Below are 14,555 nucleotides of genomic sequence, written 5' to 3'. Positions count from 1 at the left end.
TCCCGCTTTTCAAGCGGGGGTATAATAATAAGCGTCCTATTTCTTGCATTGACAGTTTTTCGAAAATGAGCCTATTTTGAAAATAAGCCGGTGTCACGCCATTAAGTAAAGATGTTAAACTAAATTTTTTTTTTAAAGCTGAACCCTGTGCAAAAATTCTCAGTTGTAACTTTCTCTTGGAGTAGGAGTACGCGCTATCAGTCACCATTGCTGAAAGCTTACTGTTTTAAAAGGGGAATTTATGACACTTGAACACTTCACTCTTACAAGTTTACCTAGATATTTTTTTTTAGAATGAACAAGTAGTTCTCATTATATCGATTACAATTTATTGTATTGATAAGGAGACGTGATTATGCTCTCGTCGCTTACCGCTTTATTATCCCCTCGCGCAACTAGTTGCGGAGGGGATATAGCATCGCGAATGTGCGTATGTATGTGTGTGTGTTAGTGTGTTCGTTACATTGTGGGCAAGATTGACAGAGAACCTTTGCATTAACCTTTCTCAGCATTTACATACTTGTGTGGCAGTATGAAATGACGAAGCCTATTAATTTTCAACTCCATTGATGAAATATTTCATCAGATATCGCGTTTTTACTGCCTCGAAACCCTGACATTTTATGTACGAGTTGACAATAATCATTTCCGCTAGGGAACCAGTTTAAAAGTCGTGTCGAGTCTGTGAGAACCAGATTAAAAGAGTTTGATGAACGTCGCGGTTTCATTACCAAATTCCAACAGGTGTCTGGGAATTTGGGATTGATGCACGTTAAATTGAAAGTGTGTGTGTGTGTGTTTGTGGGGGGGGGGGGGGGGGGGGGGGGGGGGGGGGGGGGCTAAACCAACAAAAAAGGTAAACCCCAGTTTTTAATGCATAGATATTGTCTATATTTGCAAAAAAGTTGAAGGCTAAGCCCCCACCCCCCCCCCCCCCCCCCCCCGGTTCCGACGCCTATGCCACAAGTTCAAATAAACTCTCGATGTACATTGTTATTTTTCATTACGAAAAAAATGCATATTGCCTGGGACTGTGAAACATACTAATTAGGTAGGTAAATAATTAAAATTACTGAAACTTGTACATGTAGCATTCGTGATATGTTTCTACTACGTATAAAGGAAACTGCCCAATTACGTATGCATATTATGCCCCCCACCCCCCTCCCAACTTAAATGCTGTGCAATTTGATTTTTGTTAAAAATAGACACCCACACCCCCTATATTTTTGTTAAAGAAATAAATAGAGCTGAAAAACAATTTAATACCTTATATTAAACTTTACTATTCAAAATTAGGTAACAATGTTATGCCCCCCCCCCCCCCCCTAACCAAGACGCTTTGCAATTTGATTTTTGTTAAAAATAGACACCCCCACCCCCTATAATTTTGTAAAAGAAATAAATAGAGCTGAAAAATAATTTAATACCTTATATTAAACTTTACTATTCAAAATTAGGTAACAATGTTACCCCCCCCCCCCTAACTAAGACGCTTTGCACCTTGCATTTTGTAAAAGAAAAAAAAATGAATCAACAACACTCCACTAATTATTTTGTCAAAAGTAAGGGAGTTGATCCTAATGTTGCGGGTTTGAATCCCACTGTAGGACGTGGAGACTGGTCCTTCTAATGAGACCGTGTGTCACAGGGTGGCTGGCGGCTTCCCAAAATCACAAAGCAATGTGTATAAAATAGTTTTTATTACAGATATTTACAAACACACGCGAAGTATAACTGTCTGAATGGCTCACTGGCTGAATGGCATGAATGGTACAGATGGCATAAGTGACCTAAATGGGACCTATAATATAAATCAAAGTTAGATACAGATATAATATAATTATACATTGCTCATACTTGTACATTTTGCTGTACATTTACTTATGTGCATTTTACTGCATTACACTTTACTTAGTTGTATTTTACTGCACTGTACTTATAATTCATTTCACTTCATACTACTTTACTTCATAGAACATTTGTTCACATATAAACTAAGTGTATTACTTGTAGACAACCACTTTAAGACGAATACTACGTCTACATTATACATATACTCATAAACAGGTTGGGACCAATCGCCTAAACGGGATATAATATCCCAAGTGGGCTATTATTACCCAAATGAGCTATATGTAAATATCCTATTTGGGCTATATAAAATTTGGCGGTAATGACTGCACGGAAATTTCTTGATTTCGCTTATTCTTGAGGGATCTCGTTTACAAACATAGTCCCAAGGATATAAAAGGCGGTCAATTTTGAGGCCATTAGAGTCTCATATGCTGCGGAACTGAAAGGACAGTAACCTCCCGGTAAGTGGCTTACTCAATACCGCTTATATGAAGAATGATAAATCTATTACTGCATCGTTATGAGCTAAAAGAAAATTACCTGTTAACTTTTCCTGCCATTGACAGCCATCTTTGAAAAGGCGCATGATCATGTGATCAAACATTGACCAATGAAACATTGTTTTACAAAGTGAATGAGTCTTTCAGGATATATTGTATGGCGTGCTGTTATCATTAAAAATAAACTTTTTTTACGCCTTTCATTAAAATCTACCTTGATGCATTTAAATAGATATTTTGCTGCATAAAATGAAATTTGTGACATCTACATAGAGCCTCCTTTAAATTAAATAATCATGGATATTTAAAAATAATAAGCTATCTAAAATTGAAAGCGGTAGTCGGGGGGGGGAGCTTGCATTACAAAAAGAAGTATTGCATGATAAAGTGATGCATTTTATTATTTTTTTTTTAAATAGATATGCCCCCAAAGCGTAAATGCAGCAGCAAACACCATGATTACTGCTGTTCTCTATATCCTGGTGAGGAGGAATTATCGATACGCCGAATTTCTGACAAAAAAATTAAAAAGTCAGTAATTGATTTTCTAATCACAAAAAACCACATTTTCCCGCATTCCACATTCCTATGCAGCCTATGTGTGAAATTTGCCGAACAGGGGATAGAATATGAGGCTCGGGCAGAGGAAGCTGCATTTAAACGCAAAATAACCATCCTGGATTATTTTGATGAATTTCTGGATGCTATTTATCAGGACAAGTTGTCAATGGAGCAGTTATCTTCATTAGCTCATGCGTTAGGCAAGTTTACAATATTTCACAAGCATTTTTATATGATGAATAAAGAATAAATGATAAAAAGGATTGGCGTCGGAAGCAATGAGAAGGGGGGGGGGGCTAAATGAAAGAGACAAAAAAACTTACAAACGCGAAATCCCATTTATTGGTAGGGGTTGGGAAGAGGGGGGATTAAGATTAAACTTCTATCAGTTCCAGACTTTTTTTCAAACACCACCAATTACCCTTCTTTCATTACACTGCAACGTGCCTGTTGAAAGTGGGGGGGGGGGGGGGTAACCTTATCCACCAATGTTCAGTACCTAAGTTATGTCTATATTTACAAAAGCGTGTGTGGGGGGAGGGGTTTTAGAAAATAAAAAAAGTATGACGATATTTATAATAAGGAATTTAAGAAATTAAGGTAATGCAATAAGCACCCCGCCCCCGGTTCCGACGCCTATGAAATGTAAATACATGTGTTACATAATATTACATCTGTTTCATGATCAAACACATGTGTTCTTTAAACAGGGAAAAGCCAGAGAAAGAATATAAATGAGGACTTGATAAATTGTGGGAACCTGTACAGGGACATTGAATTTTTGCAAACATTTAACATCAAAGGTACTCTTTTTTAATTATACCTATGTATTACAGAATACAGTATTTTACTTTCATAATTCGAATTAATTTTTTTATATTTTCTTTAAGACTGGTTAGACGAAAGAAATAAAGTTGTTATAAACTTTATAAGGGGATGTTGTGGAGACACATGTAGCGAGGTTTCTACGGCAAAAACACTGGAATCATTATATGGGTGTAGAAATCAAAGATTTGTATCCCCAATTTCGTTTGCTCAAAGTTTAATTGGGTATGTAATAAAACATTTGAAATATTTGCAGCTGTCTAAAAAATTTACTTTATATGTAAAAAAAACAATAAATGGGTGCATTTATGCATTTTAGATTTTACATAACTGGCAGTAAGTCTGCCTTGACACTTTCCACTAAAGGCAGTCCATCAGGCTCTTATACTACAGTGCAAAACTGGATTGCAGACCAAGGAAAACAGAAGATCCAGTGTCCACAACATGCTGATGTTGTTACTTTTTTTGACAATAATCAGGTATCCCAAGTGTGATTTACTTTAAACCCCTCCTTCCCTCAAAAACTCTGATCTGTGGTAATTTGGTATGAAAAGTCATAGGTATGAGGCATAAAAAGTCAGCGACTTACCTCCTCAACCCCATCCCCCACCCCCAACACACACACACACACACGACACAGAATTTCCACGTTTGGGCAAGTTTAGGTGTTTTTTTCCTTTGTCAATAAATTTGTACATTGCATTTTTATATGGGATGGAATTAATAAAGAAAATAAATGAAATCTTATTAAAAAATATTCAATAAAAGAAATTGCTGACAAATAAAATATGTTACAATTTTTCCATTATAGGTTCTTGAAAAAAAGTGGAAGGTGGAAGTTAATTATAAGTCCTCCTCCAGTGTCATCACCACAACCGTCCATATTGTGCCTGATGACACACAACAACTACAGGAGAGGCCAGAGCTGTCCCCCAAGGAGTGGTTGGACTTTTCCGAGGCTGGGAAGAGGGACACAGTTAGGAAAATGAAAAAGTCTGACGAAATTTATAATGAGGAATTTAAGAAATTACGGTAATGCATTTTTACTCTCATTTCATATGTAAGCAAATTTTTTCACATACACGTGATTGTAATTTTTGTCTTCTTATTTAAAAGAAGCCAATTCCTGGAACACAGGATTAAAAAGATCTTGAGAGAGATGGATGCCGAGGGGAAGGATGACGTAGACAAAAATGCTTTTAATATTTCACATTCTTCTGCAAGTGAAAGGTATATCATTGAATTGTACTTTTGCAGTTTAAAAAATCAAATTAACCTAATTTTTTTCGGTACTTAAATTTACTCTTAATTTTTCTTCCGTAGATATAGTTTTGCGAAATCTGGTCACAGCTCTAGTGTTTGTGTCACCATGGGAGAACCATGCTTTGAAAATCCTTGTTCCTACGAAGCTGTGGAAAAGGTGAAATTTATAAAGAAATTAAATAAAATCTTATAAAAAGAATATTCAATAAAAGTCACTGTATTAAAGAAATATCAACCCCAATCCCCAATGCACCCTACCTAGCCCCCACCCATCCACAGCTTTACCAAGAAATAAATTGTTATCACAGGTTCTTCAGCACATTTTGGAGGAAGCTGATGTTGGGGCTAGGAGAGAGTGGACAGTTATTGGCTGCGATGGTCTGCCTTTTACCCTTGCATCTAGAATCATAGGTAATTTTATAATAAAAGGTGGATGGCGTTTCAAGAATGATTATAGACAATGAAATTTAACATGAAGATAATTATTTTTTTTCTTCGAAATTGTTTTACATTTAACGTAATAAACTATGTGTATTATATTTTGGCAGAAAATACATTTGTCTGTCCCCATTGCACAATGGAATTTATGGATGAGGCAGACTTTGATGAACATCGCAGCAATTATAAGCATGCCAACAACGACTCAAAACAGAAATGCAGAAAATACAACAATATTGTGATGATACCTGGTAATCATCCCAAGACAGTGATGTAGCATAAATTTTGAAAGGGGGCAGCCAGAAAAAAAATTAACTTCATGAAAAAATTACACAAAAAACAAAAACCCGGAAAATGTTTGTTAGGAAAGGACTATCCAAGTTACTGAAATTGTGTCCGATCCTTTTGACTTTGTTCAATAAAATATGTTCAATTCATTTCAATATTACATATATGTATAAAGTTATGCCTATATTTATTTATTTATTCACCAATCAGGGCCCTCGGGGGGCATATACAATATTAAACAAACAATATAAGGATTAAACCAATTATCATGTATAAAGTTATGTTTGGAAAAAAGAGGGATAGGGACCACCTCCCTCCCCCCCCCCCTTCTACGTGCCTCATCATACTACATAACTTAAAAATATATTTATTAAGTAATGTATATTCATATTTACGTATGTTGAACTTTTTTTAGGGCTAGGCCACTACGAAATCAACATGACAAAGGCCCTGTTCCGCCTACTATGGGACATTGCTCTTGTTGACTTAGCAAAACTCTTGGGTTTTCAAAGTCCAAAGGCACAGGCCTCCTGCAAGAGCGCCAATGGTAAATTCCGTAAAAACAATTAACATAAATAAGAAAAACAAATATTTTACTACCACACATTGTATAAAGAAAAAAATTAATTTTTTGTAATTTTTTTTAATTTTTATTTTTCTTTGTATTAAATATATATAGATCATCATAAAAGCTGGCAAATTCTGACCATATTCATGGAAGCCATGTCTTCAGAATTACTGACCACGTATATTAAGGACACTAGAGAATCATCCCCTCCCTCATACCTTGGCTTTTACGAGTGGTATTTGGGTGTTCGAAACCCAAATTATAAGTTTATGGCTGAGGTAGTATTTACTTACTGCCTTGCCCTCCATGTTTTCAGAGCTGGGGTCAGGCGAAACAATACACTGGCTATCAATGCTGGCAAAACAAAGTTTTCGCCCCTTTTCTTTGGCCTTAACATGCCGATATACATGGAGACATATATTAGAGACTCATTTCTTCGTATTCAGTGTCCCGACATTGTTAGACAATTTCTTGAAGACAATGAGTCTTACAGTGTGTCTGGTAATGAGTCAAAGGGGGAAGGGGGTGATTTTATTTTAGAGGCAAAAAACAGAAGAACCAAGATGTGGATACCGAGTGGCGTGCCTGAGAACAACAGGTGGCTTAATGTCTGTAGGTGTATAGACAAATTGGAAAAGGTAAATAACAAAGTAAAAAAGTTAAAGATTTCAATTTTTATTTTTTGATGATTGTTTTGTACTGCCGATATGAAATGGGCATTTCCATCCAATCCTGCTCAGGGGGGCCTTAGAGGTCACGGTAATGCCAATACATAGAGCATGTACCCAATATTCACACGTTTGTTTAATCCTCCCAAGATTTACAACATGGGAGCAGCCCACCCACATGGCCTTCGTCTCCTTCCTCCCTTCGCCGCATATGCGGCAAAGGGTAGTGTCAGTTACCCTTGAAAAAGAAGACTCTGTTGTTTGAGTTTGGGCTGAAGTCTTCCTCTTAGGGGAAAAAGAGAAGGATGGTCCTGGTGTCTCCTCATCCTGATTAGGAGGGGTTGCCCCTTCTTCCTTCTCCCCACCTGGGCGACGTAGATTTTCCTAGAAATGTACATATATTCTAATAAAATAAGCAAATAAAGTTTATTAATCCGTGTTTAAATTTTGAAACGTAATTTTTCATGAATTTACCATATCAAACTCCACTGAGGGGGACTTATACACATACTCGGTCCCACCTGAACTTTTCAAATACAGCAGACAATCCGCCCCAGTGGCTTCCGAAATTTCCCTCGCCTACAAAAGAATGAAATTTGTAATATATATTATTTCAAACGATTAATTATCAGGCTCGGATCCAGGATTTTTTTTCCGGGGGAGGGTTCCACTCTAGTGAAAAAAATAAAACAACCCAGAAATAAACTTAATAACTATGCAAATTCCATAGGGGAAGGGTGTTCCCCCCTTTACCCCCCCCCCACTCCTCTAGATCTTACAGGAATTGGTGAATAGATCCACGAATATTTTAGAAGAGAAAAATTATGATTATTGAAATGTACTAGTACCTTAAACTTTTATCATTAGGCCAAGCTTAAAAAATTCTTTGTTTGCAGTTGCCACCCCAATAAATTTTAGAGTGGGTTGGTAGGTAGGTATGATATATATATATATATATATATATATATATATATATATATATATATATATATATATATATATATATATATATATATATATATATATTTGTCTTTAAGTTTTTGTTAAAAATCAGAGATTTTTGTTATTTTATGCCACTTATCGTTAGAAACAAAAATAAATAAATAAAATAAAATGAACACAAGTTTTTATCCTAAAAATTTGAAAGTTCCAAAAAAAAAGTTCTCAAAATAATAATGGCTGAAAAAAAGTTTCAGTTGGGTGCATTTAGTGAATCGTTAGGCAATTGCAAACAAACATTTTTTGGATGCCTTATGGAGAGTAATTATACTTATGTGTATATAAATTACTAAATTATGATTTGTAGGTCAGAAGTAATGTGTGCGCAGCGCTCTGCATGTGTGAGCTGGACCCAGACTATGCGTACATGTATGATATAGAGTTTGAGGTTTTCAGCTTTCGCCAGCATATCAGGCGCTCGGGGTACTTGGATGATCCCTTTGAATCTAAGAAGCACTGTACTTTACAGGGGAAAGTCTTAGACGAATCATTTATTCATTTTGATCGTATGTGTTTTGATAACAAGACAGAGTTCTTAGACTTTTGTGTAGTACACAAATTGCAGGAAAGGAAAAAATTCATTCCAATTTTTATTTTTCCAGAGGACAGAGAGGATTTCTTTTCTATAGAAAAAAAATCTAAAAGTGAGTTGATAAAACTTAATGAAAAGTTGGCTCAGCTAGATGATGATGATTTAAATTCAAAATGGATTGGTGTGAAAAATAAGAAGAAAAATGAAATTGTTAAATTTTACAAGGATTTGCAGGTAGAGAGTGGGTAATTCTCTGTGTTCTTTATTCTGATTTCTTACTCGGAGTTCCTTGGATGACTCGTACCTCGCACATGACCTCGGACGTCAAAGGTGTTCTACCTTCTAGCTGAATCAGTCAAGTGATCTTATCTGAATTTCATTCAAATGTTATACTTTTGAAATCCGAGTTACTTATGCTCAACACTGTGTTCTACTAATATATGGTTGTAATTAATATGAGGAATTACCCAAATAAAGAAACCTTTTCGAAGAACTTTAGGCAAAGCGAAATATGAAATGAGTGACAAGGCAATTTCCGGTGGAGAAATGTAGCGACTTTATGCTTATAACTCCATCTATCACATCCTAGGTTTGAATGGAACGTAGCGGAATCAGCCGAGGATTGCCGATTGCTGCTTTCATGGAAAGGGCAATGCTATGAGATGAATTGTGTGTTCAATGTACTCTAACATATTTTTATCTTTACATCTGTGATATAATGTGTTGGAAAAATAGAATTGATTAGTAAAACATGATATATTATTAGATTTTTACATCAGTGATACTCGGAATATCAATGTTTTATACTTTTTAAATTGTATAAATGTAAATTTTAATTTAATTTATATGGATTGTACACATATCGTGTATGATTGTCAATTATCTAAAGTATGCATGTCTTGCATGCATATAATGTAAATAAATCAACAACTATAAATTTTATACTTTTTCCAAAAGTGTATTTTTCCTTTTAAAAAATGACTGAGAGATCTTCTGGCTGCCAACTAGCGCCTTCACGTCCCTCCTATTCTTCCCCAACTTAACGTTTGTGACCTTGCTGGTTTTACCGTTCCTTTTCTGTGAAAAAAGAGGAAATCAATTAATTGACAACAGACAGAGAAAAAAAGGGGGCAAAGACTGACTGCAGAGAGCGGCACTACTTAAGCAAACATGCGCGGATCTAGAGTGCCCCGTTACAAAATTCCAATTGATTAAATTTACATTCTTGAATTGTCGCAAATAGTTACACCCCCCCCCCCCAGCAAACAACATAGATATCCCTCTTAATAAATGGATCCGCGCATGAAAATGACTTTAGCCAGTGATGGGGCTCGTTTTACAAAAAGAACTTACAACTCTACCAAAATTAAACACATGTAATGCTGAAAACTTTTTATTGTACATTGAATTTAAAAGGAATTTTCAACTTAAAAAAACCTTTAAAATGATATTTTTTGTTAGAAGTTTAACAACAGAATAATTGATTTTTGCAAAATTTTAAACTAAAGTTTTTGGTCTTCGTCGTAAGTTCGCTTCTTTTCTAACACGGGTCAGCTGTTCTCGTTCTTTACCAACCAGTTATCGTTCTTCACCAATGAGTTATCGCTCTTTAAGTTATATCTATATATACTCTAATTTGCTGCATACTCACTTCATATGTCTATTGTAGAGTATTTATTCATATAAAACATTTTAAACATAGTTTATTATGATATATGACTGAGTTATGAATGAAGCAAAAATGTTTTTCAAAAGTTTCCCTTTTCCTTCTTATGGCCCTCCATACATTATTTTGAAAAGACCACTAAACCAAAGATTAAACCTATTTTCTGATTGGATGATTTGATCTCGCGAGAATTCTTTGCGTTAAAGATGGCAACTGAAGAAGCGGTTTGCTTCACCACATGAAAAAAAATGTGAAAGTTTTCCAATTATCAAGAAAGCACAGAAAATTTGAAAAGGTATATCATTTATACTTGGTGGCCCTGTCATATAATATACGATTACTTCTCTGCTAGGGATGAAATAGAAGTAAGATATGTCATAAAACATTCGGTGTAAAACTTGCAACTTACCACTGTAGCAGACATCTTGCGGAAATTCGAACTTTCTTCACTGATAGGAAAAAAGCGTGCGGTATATCCCGCGCAGGATATTTACATATAGCTCATTTGGGTAATAATAGCCCACTTGGGATATTATATCCCGTTTAGGCGATTGGTCCCAACCTGATAAACTTTTACTTTTACTTATACTTTACATGAGCAAATACTACTTTGAATCTAACTTACGAATGAAATTATAGAACAAAGTTCTGTGGCCATTTCAGGAATTAAAACCGTCAATAAATCATACAGTTAACGATAATGAATAAAATACACTTACCCAGAATAGGTGGACCTCTGGTCATGAAATAAGAAATTATTTGAGAGCTGTCTTAAACACAACTGCTCCGGTCAATTGCTACGCCCAATCTGACTTCAAGGGATTTAAATCGCCAGGTAAAACCTGCTAACAAGCTCAAAAGTATGGTAAACATTTTGGGCTTAAATTATTAGTTAAATAGTTATCAGATAAAACATATGGAAATCAAATACGGACATCAATAGTGACACCGTGTAAACCAAGGGCCAGTGTCCCAATAGATGCTGGTACAAAAAGATCCCTCACTGCTCAATGGCCGTCAGTGCCTATTATAGGAAAAAATGTGCAGCTCTTCACGGGCAAGCCTTCATATGAGCAAAATATTCATGAGAAGGACATTAAAGAAGATACGTTGTACTAACAATCTTTGACATGTTTAACGTCCCTCTAGAGAATTGATCTCTCATGAGATATTGCCATTACCAGTGATGTTCCTGCCGCGAGGGGATGCTCCGCTTAGCGGTGCCCTTGTTGTATTGATAATAAGCCGCGATTTGAAAACAGACGTCTTTGAAAATAAGCCACAGCTTTTTTACCAAAACTTAAAATAAGCCGCGGCTTATTTTCAAGGTTTTAAGGTATCTCAGTTTGTTCGATACGCAAGAGCATGCTTTACGTATGAACAATTTCTAAAACGAGATAAATTATTGACAAGTTGATAAAACAAAAAATTAGCGATCTTGTTTAAATTTTCGTCTCAAGCCACGGTCCGGAGTCCGCATAAAGCTCTCTCCTACAAGAATGGGAGAGGATCGTACATTTTGGCCGTGGTTTGCGAGGATGGTTTTAGTAATCATTTCGAATGTTCAAGGGTCAATACAATGACCTCGCAGCAAATACAATTTATCACTTAGTCAAATGCTGACTGGCATTTTTAATACTAATTGATATTCCATAATTTATACACTGAATTGAAGACGGATATTCTCGTTATATCCCGAAGCACATGGCGGGTATGACGGGTTGGTAGGGGATGCTCACTCCTCCATGGCAACTGATCCCACCTCTTATGTTTTGGAGGTGTTGTATTGTTTAGTGGACTATCGATTTTGAATACTGTTATCTCCACATGTTTGGCTGTGATAAATTTAAGAGGATTTGCTAAAATTTAAGACTGTATTCTCTTTTCTTAGGAATTTCATAAGTACATATCGGAACTATAACGATATTTCATCAGTTGATGTTAATTTAAATGTTCCAGATAAAAATAATTGCATATTTGGAACTTGTGAACATGGAGGGGTTTGTGAGGATATGTACAGAGATTTTCAGTGTCACTGCAAGCCTGGATTTACGGGAAAAAGATGCCAAACAGGTAAAGTAATTTTCACTTTCAAATAATATTTATATATTTCGGATCTATACCGAGTTTCTTATATGATATTTATATACGTAACAGATGTTGATGAATGCTCAGCACGGCCATGTGACCAAGGGTTCTGCAACAACACGGTAGGGAGTTATCACTGCACCTGTTTCATCGGTTGGATAGGGAAGCATTGCGATTCAGGTATGTTTAATTTGGACAGATAAAACAACAACGTATTGATACATGTGATAAATGTGTTAAATAACAAATAAAAAGTCCGATATTGTTCATTTGTAGAGGAACAACAAAATAACACTGTATGTTCGAGAGAGGAAGTCTGTTGTAAAATGTCACTGCACAAATCACAAGAAGACACAGTTAAGCATAGTAAGAGACATCTGAAAGACTATTTTCAGAACCTTTGATTATTCCAAAAATATTACCAAGATAAAGATTATTCCACAAATATTACCAAGATAAAAAAAATATGACTCAGGCGTGGACGAACGATTTCATTATGAGAGTTCAACCAGGGTAGAAAAAACGTCAATCAAAATCTTTGTTGAATATGAGGTTTTAAAAAAAGAAAACCTAAAACAAAAAAACTATTGAACTCTTATCCGAGGGGGGGGGGGGTGATTCGCTTACTTTACCTATTATTTGTTTGTTGTTTATAGAATCTTGCGAGAACTTTTTCACTCAAACACACCACCATTTACCAGTGGAGAACTGCAAAGATAGACCCATGTCCGCTACTTAGGGCCATTGAGCAGTGAGGGATCTTTTCAGTGCCGACAATTATTGATGCACGGGACGTTGGTTTCCATGGGTTCTTTTTGAAGGACGTCTCCACGTCTCGCATTAAGATTCGAACCTGTAATGGAAGGGTCAGCTCCTGCACGACTGTAGATCAGACGCTCTTACCACGCGAGCGACTTTTCACTTTTTAAGCTTCATCAGTCTTTCCGCACCGTAAAAAAGGTCTTCCTTTGGAAAGGAACACCACAACTTACCGGTGAAGAACCACAGATTCTGTCCTAAATTCGGCCTTCAAGACCAATTAGTTGAGAGGGATCTTTTTCCCGTGCGATCATCTACTTCGACACGGGACCTCCGTTTACAGGTCTCATATGACAAGCGCAGTGGTAAGAGCGTCTGCTCTAGAGTTGCGAAGTTGACCCTTACGTCACGGATTCGAATCCAGCTAGCTATGGGATGTGAAGACCAGTCCTTGGAATGAAACCCCATAAAACCGGGGTCCCGTGTCGCAGTAGATGCTGGCACGATGACCCTCTCTACCCAATGGCGCCGAGTATAGGACAATACTTTCAGATCTCCACCGGCAAGTGTGTCTCTATGAGTGAAGAGGGGTCGATGTATTACAATCAACAAACCGAAGGACCGGTCTCCATCCAACAGTTGGATTCGTACCCGTGACGTAAGGATCAACTCATTGCTCCGCGACTTTAGAGTGTTTGAATGAAGGTCTAATTAAATTCTGGATTAAATGGTAAATGCTTACAATTACAGTTGAATTTGTTACATTTTTTACCTTTAGAATAATTGTTCTTCAATAATGCAAAAGCTGATTGATCTAAAAAAAGTTGTTAAACAGGAAAAATATGTGAAGAAGAAGGAACGAACAGTATTCTTTATCAAAGTCCATAAAACAATACAAAATAGGAGCAGAGCAAACACGGACCTCCGAAACATCAGAGGTGGGATCAAGTGCCATGAAGGAGTGAGCATCCCCTGTTGACCGGTGACACCCATCGTAAGGTCTTCCTTTGGAAAGGAACATCACAACTTACCGGTTAAGAACCACAGAACCACAACTTCGTGGTACGACTTACTTACTGTATTACGTCAGATGGCGGGATAGTCGCACTCCCTCTCTTCTACACCTGGATGCCGAGCAGACAGGACGTGTCTGGGACAGCAGCAGAGCGAGGAGTCGACCCGGGCCAGAACCCACTGTGATTGTGTTTGTATATATGTTGGATGTTATTAAATATATTGTAAAGCACACCCCCTAGACGGTTACTTTACTGGCGCCCAATTCGCGGGGCCCGGAGATTCCCGTACTGCTGTCAGTTAGGTATTTTTAGGCATCGGTTTTAGCCGCCATTTTTGGTGCTGCGAGGTACGTGAGAGCACATGTTGATTTTTCATGTATTTTTCTTGAATCGACTTTTGGAATTGATTTGTAAGTATTGTCTGTGATTTTACTTGATTATTTGTGACATTCTTTTATGGATATGTCTGTAGAGGAGGCCGTGTCGGCTTTAGGCCTGGACACGCGCCCAGCTATCAATAGTGTCAT

General features: G+C 36.7%; 2 protein-coding genes across 2 annotated transcripts in view; both read left to right on the top strand.

The window, feature by feature from the left end:
• LOC134265761 (sushi, nidogen and EGF-like domain-containing protein 1) overlaps window positions 1–14,555 on the top strand; it is a 56,225-nt gene that overhangs the window by 22,262 nt on the left and 19,408 nt on the right. The window contains exons 6-8 of the mRNA XM_062747979.1: window positions 12,125–12,238; window positions 12,323–12,433; window positions 12,530–12,619. Of these exons, the coding sequence (XP_062603963.1) occupies window positions 12,125–12,238; window positions 12,323–12,433; window positions 12,530–12,619 (315 nt within the window). The remainder of the gene's footprint in view (window positions 1–12,124; window positions 12,239–12,322; window positions 12,434–12,529; window positions 12,620–14,555) is intronic.
• LOC134265484 (uncharacterized) lies at window positions 4,040–9,283 on the top strand. Its single transcript, XM_062747700.1, has 9 exons — window positions 4,040–4,222; window positions 4,555–4,775; window positions 4,860–4,973; window positions 5,067–5,163; window positions 5,315–5,417; window positions 5,555–5,695; window positions 6,148–6,279; window positions 6,412–6,938; window positions 8,275–9,283. The coding sequence occupies exons 1-9, from the start codon at window positions 4,040–4,042 to the stop codon at window positions 8,746–8,748; spliced, it is 1,992 nt and encodes a 663-aa protein (XP_062603684.1). The 3' UTR covers window positions 8,749–9,283.

This window comes from Saccostrea cucullata, unplaced genomic scaffold, assembly GCF_032062105.1.
Source record: "Saccostrea cucullata isolate Sc308-1 unplaced genomic scaffold, CSIRO_AGI_Scuc_v1 ctg157, whole genome shotgun sequence".
NCBI classification, from domain to species: Eukaryota; Metazoa; Mollusca; class Bivalvia; order Ostreida; family Ostreidae; genus Saccostrea; species Saccostrea cuccullata.
Note: the sequence above shows the minus strand (reverse complement) of the source record. Positions and strands in the feature narration are given on the sequence as shown.

Excerpts from the sequence above, each read along its gene's own strand:
- LOC134265484 (XM_062747700.1), top strand. The coding sequence starts at position 4,040 with ATGGGTGCATTTATGCATTTTAGATTTTACATAACTGGCAGTAAGTCT. Across the intron at positions 4,776-4,859 it reads GAGGAATTTAAGAAATTACG|AAGCCAATTCCTGGAACACA; the intron begins GTAATGCATTTT and ends CTTATTTAAAAG. Across the intron at positions 6,939-8,274 it reads GTATAGACAAATTGGAAAAG|GTCAGAAGTAATGTGTGCGC; the intron begins GTAAATAACAAA and ends TATGATTTGTAG.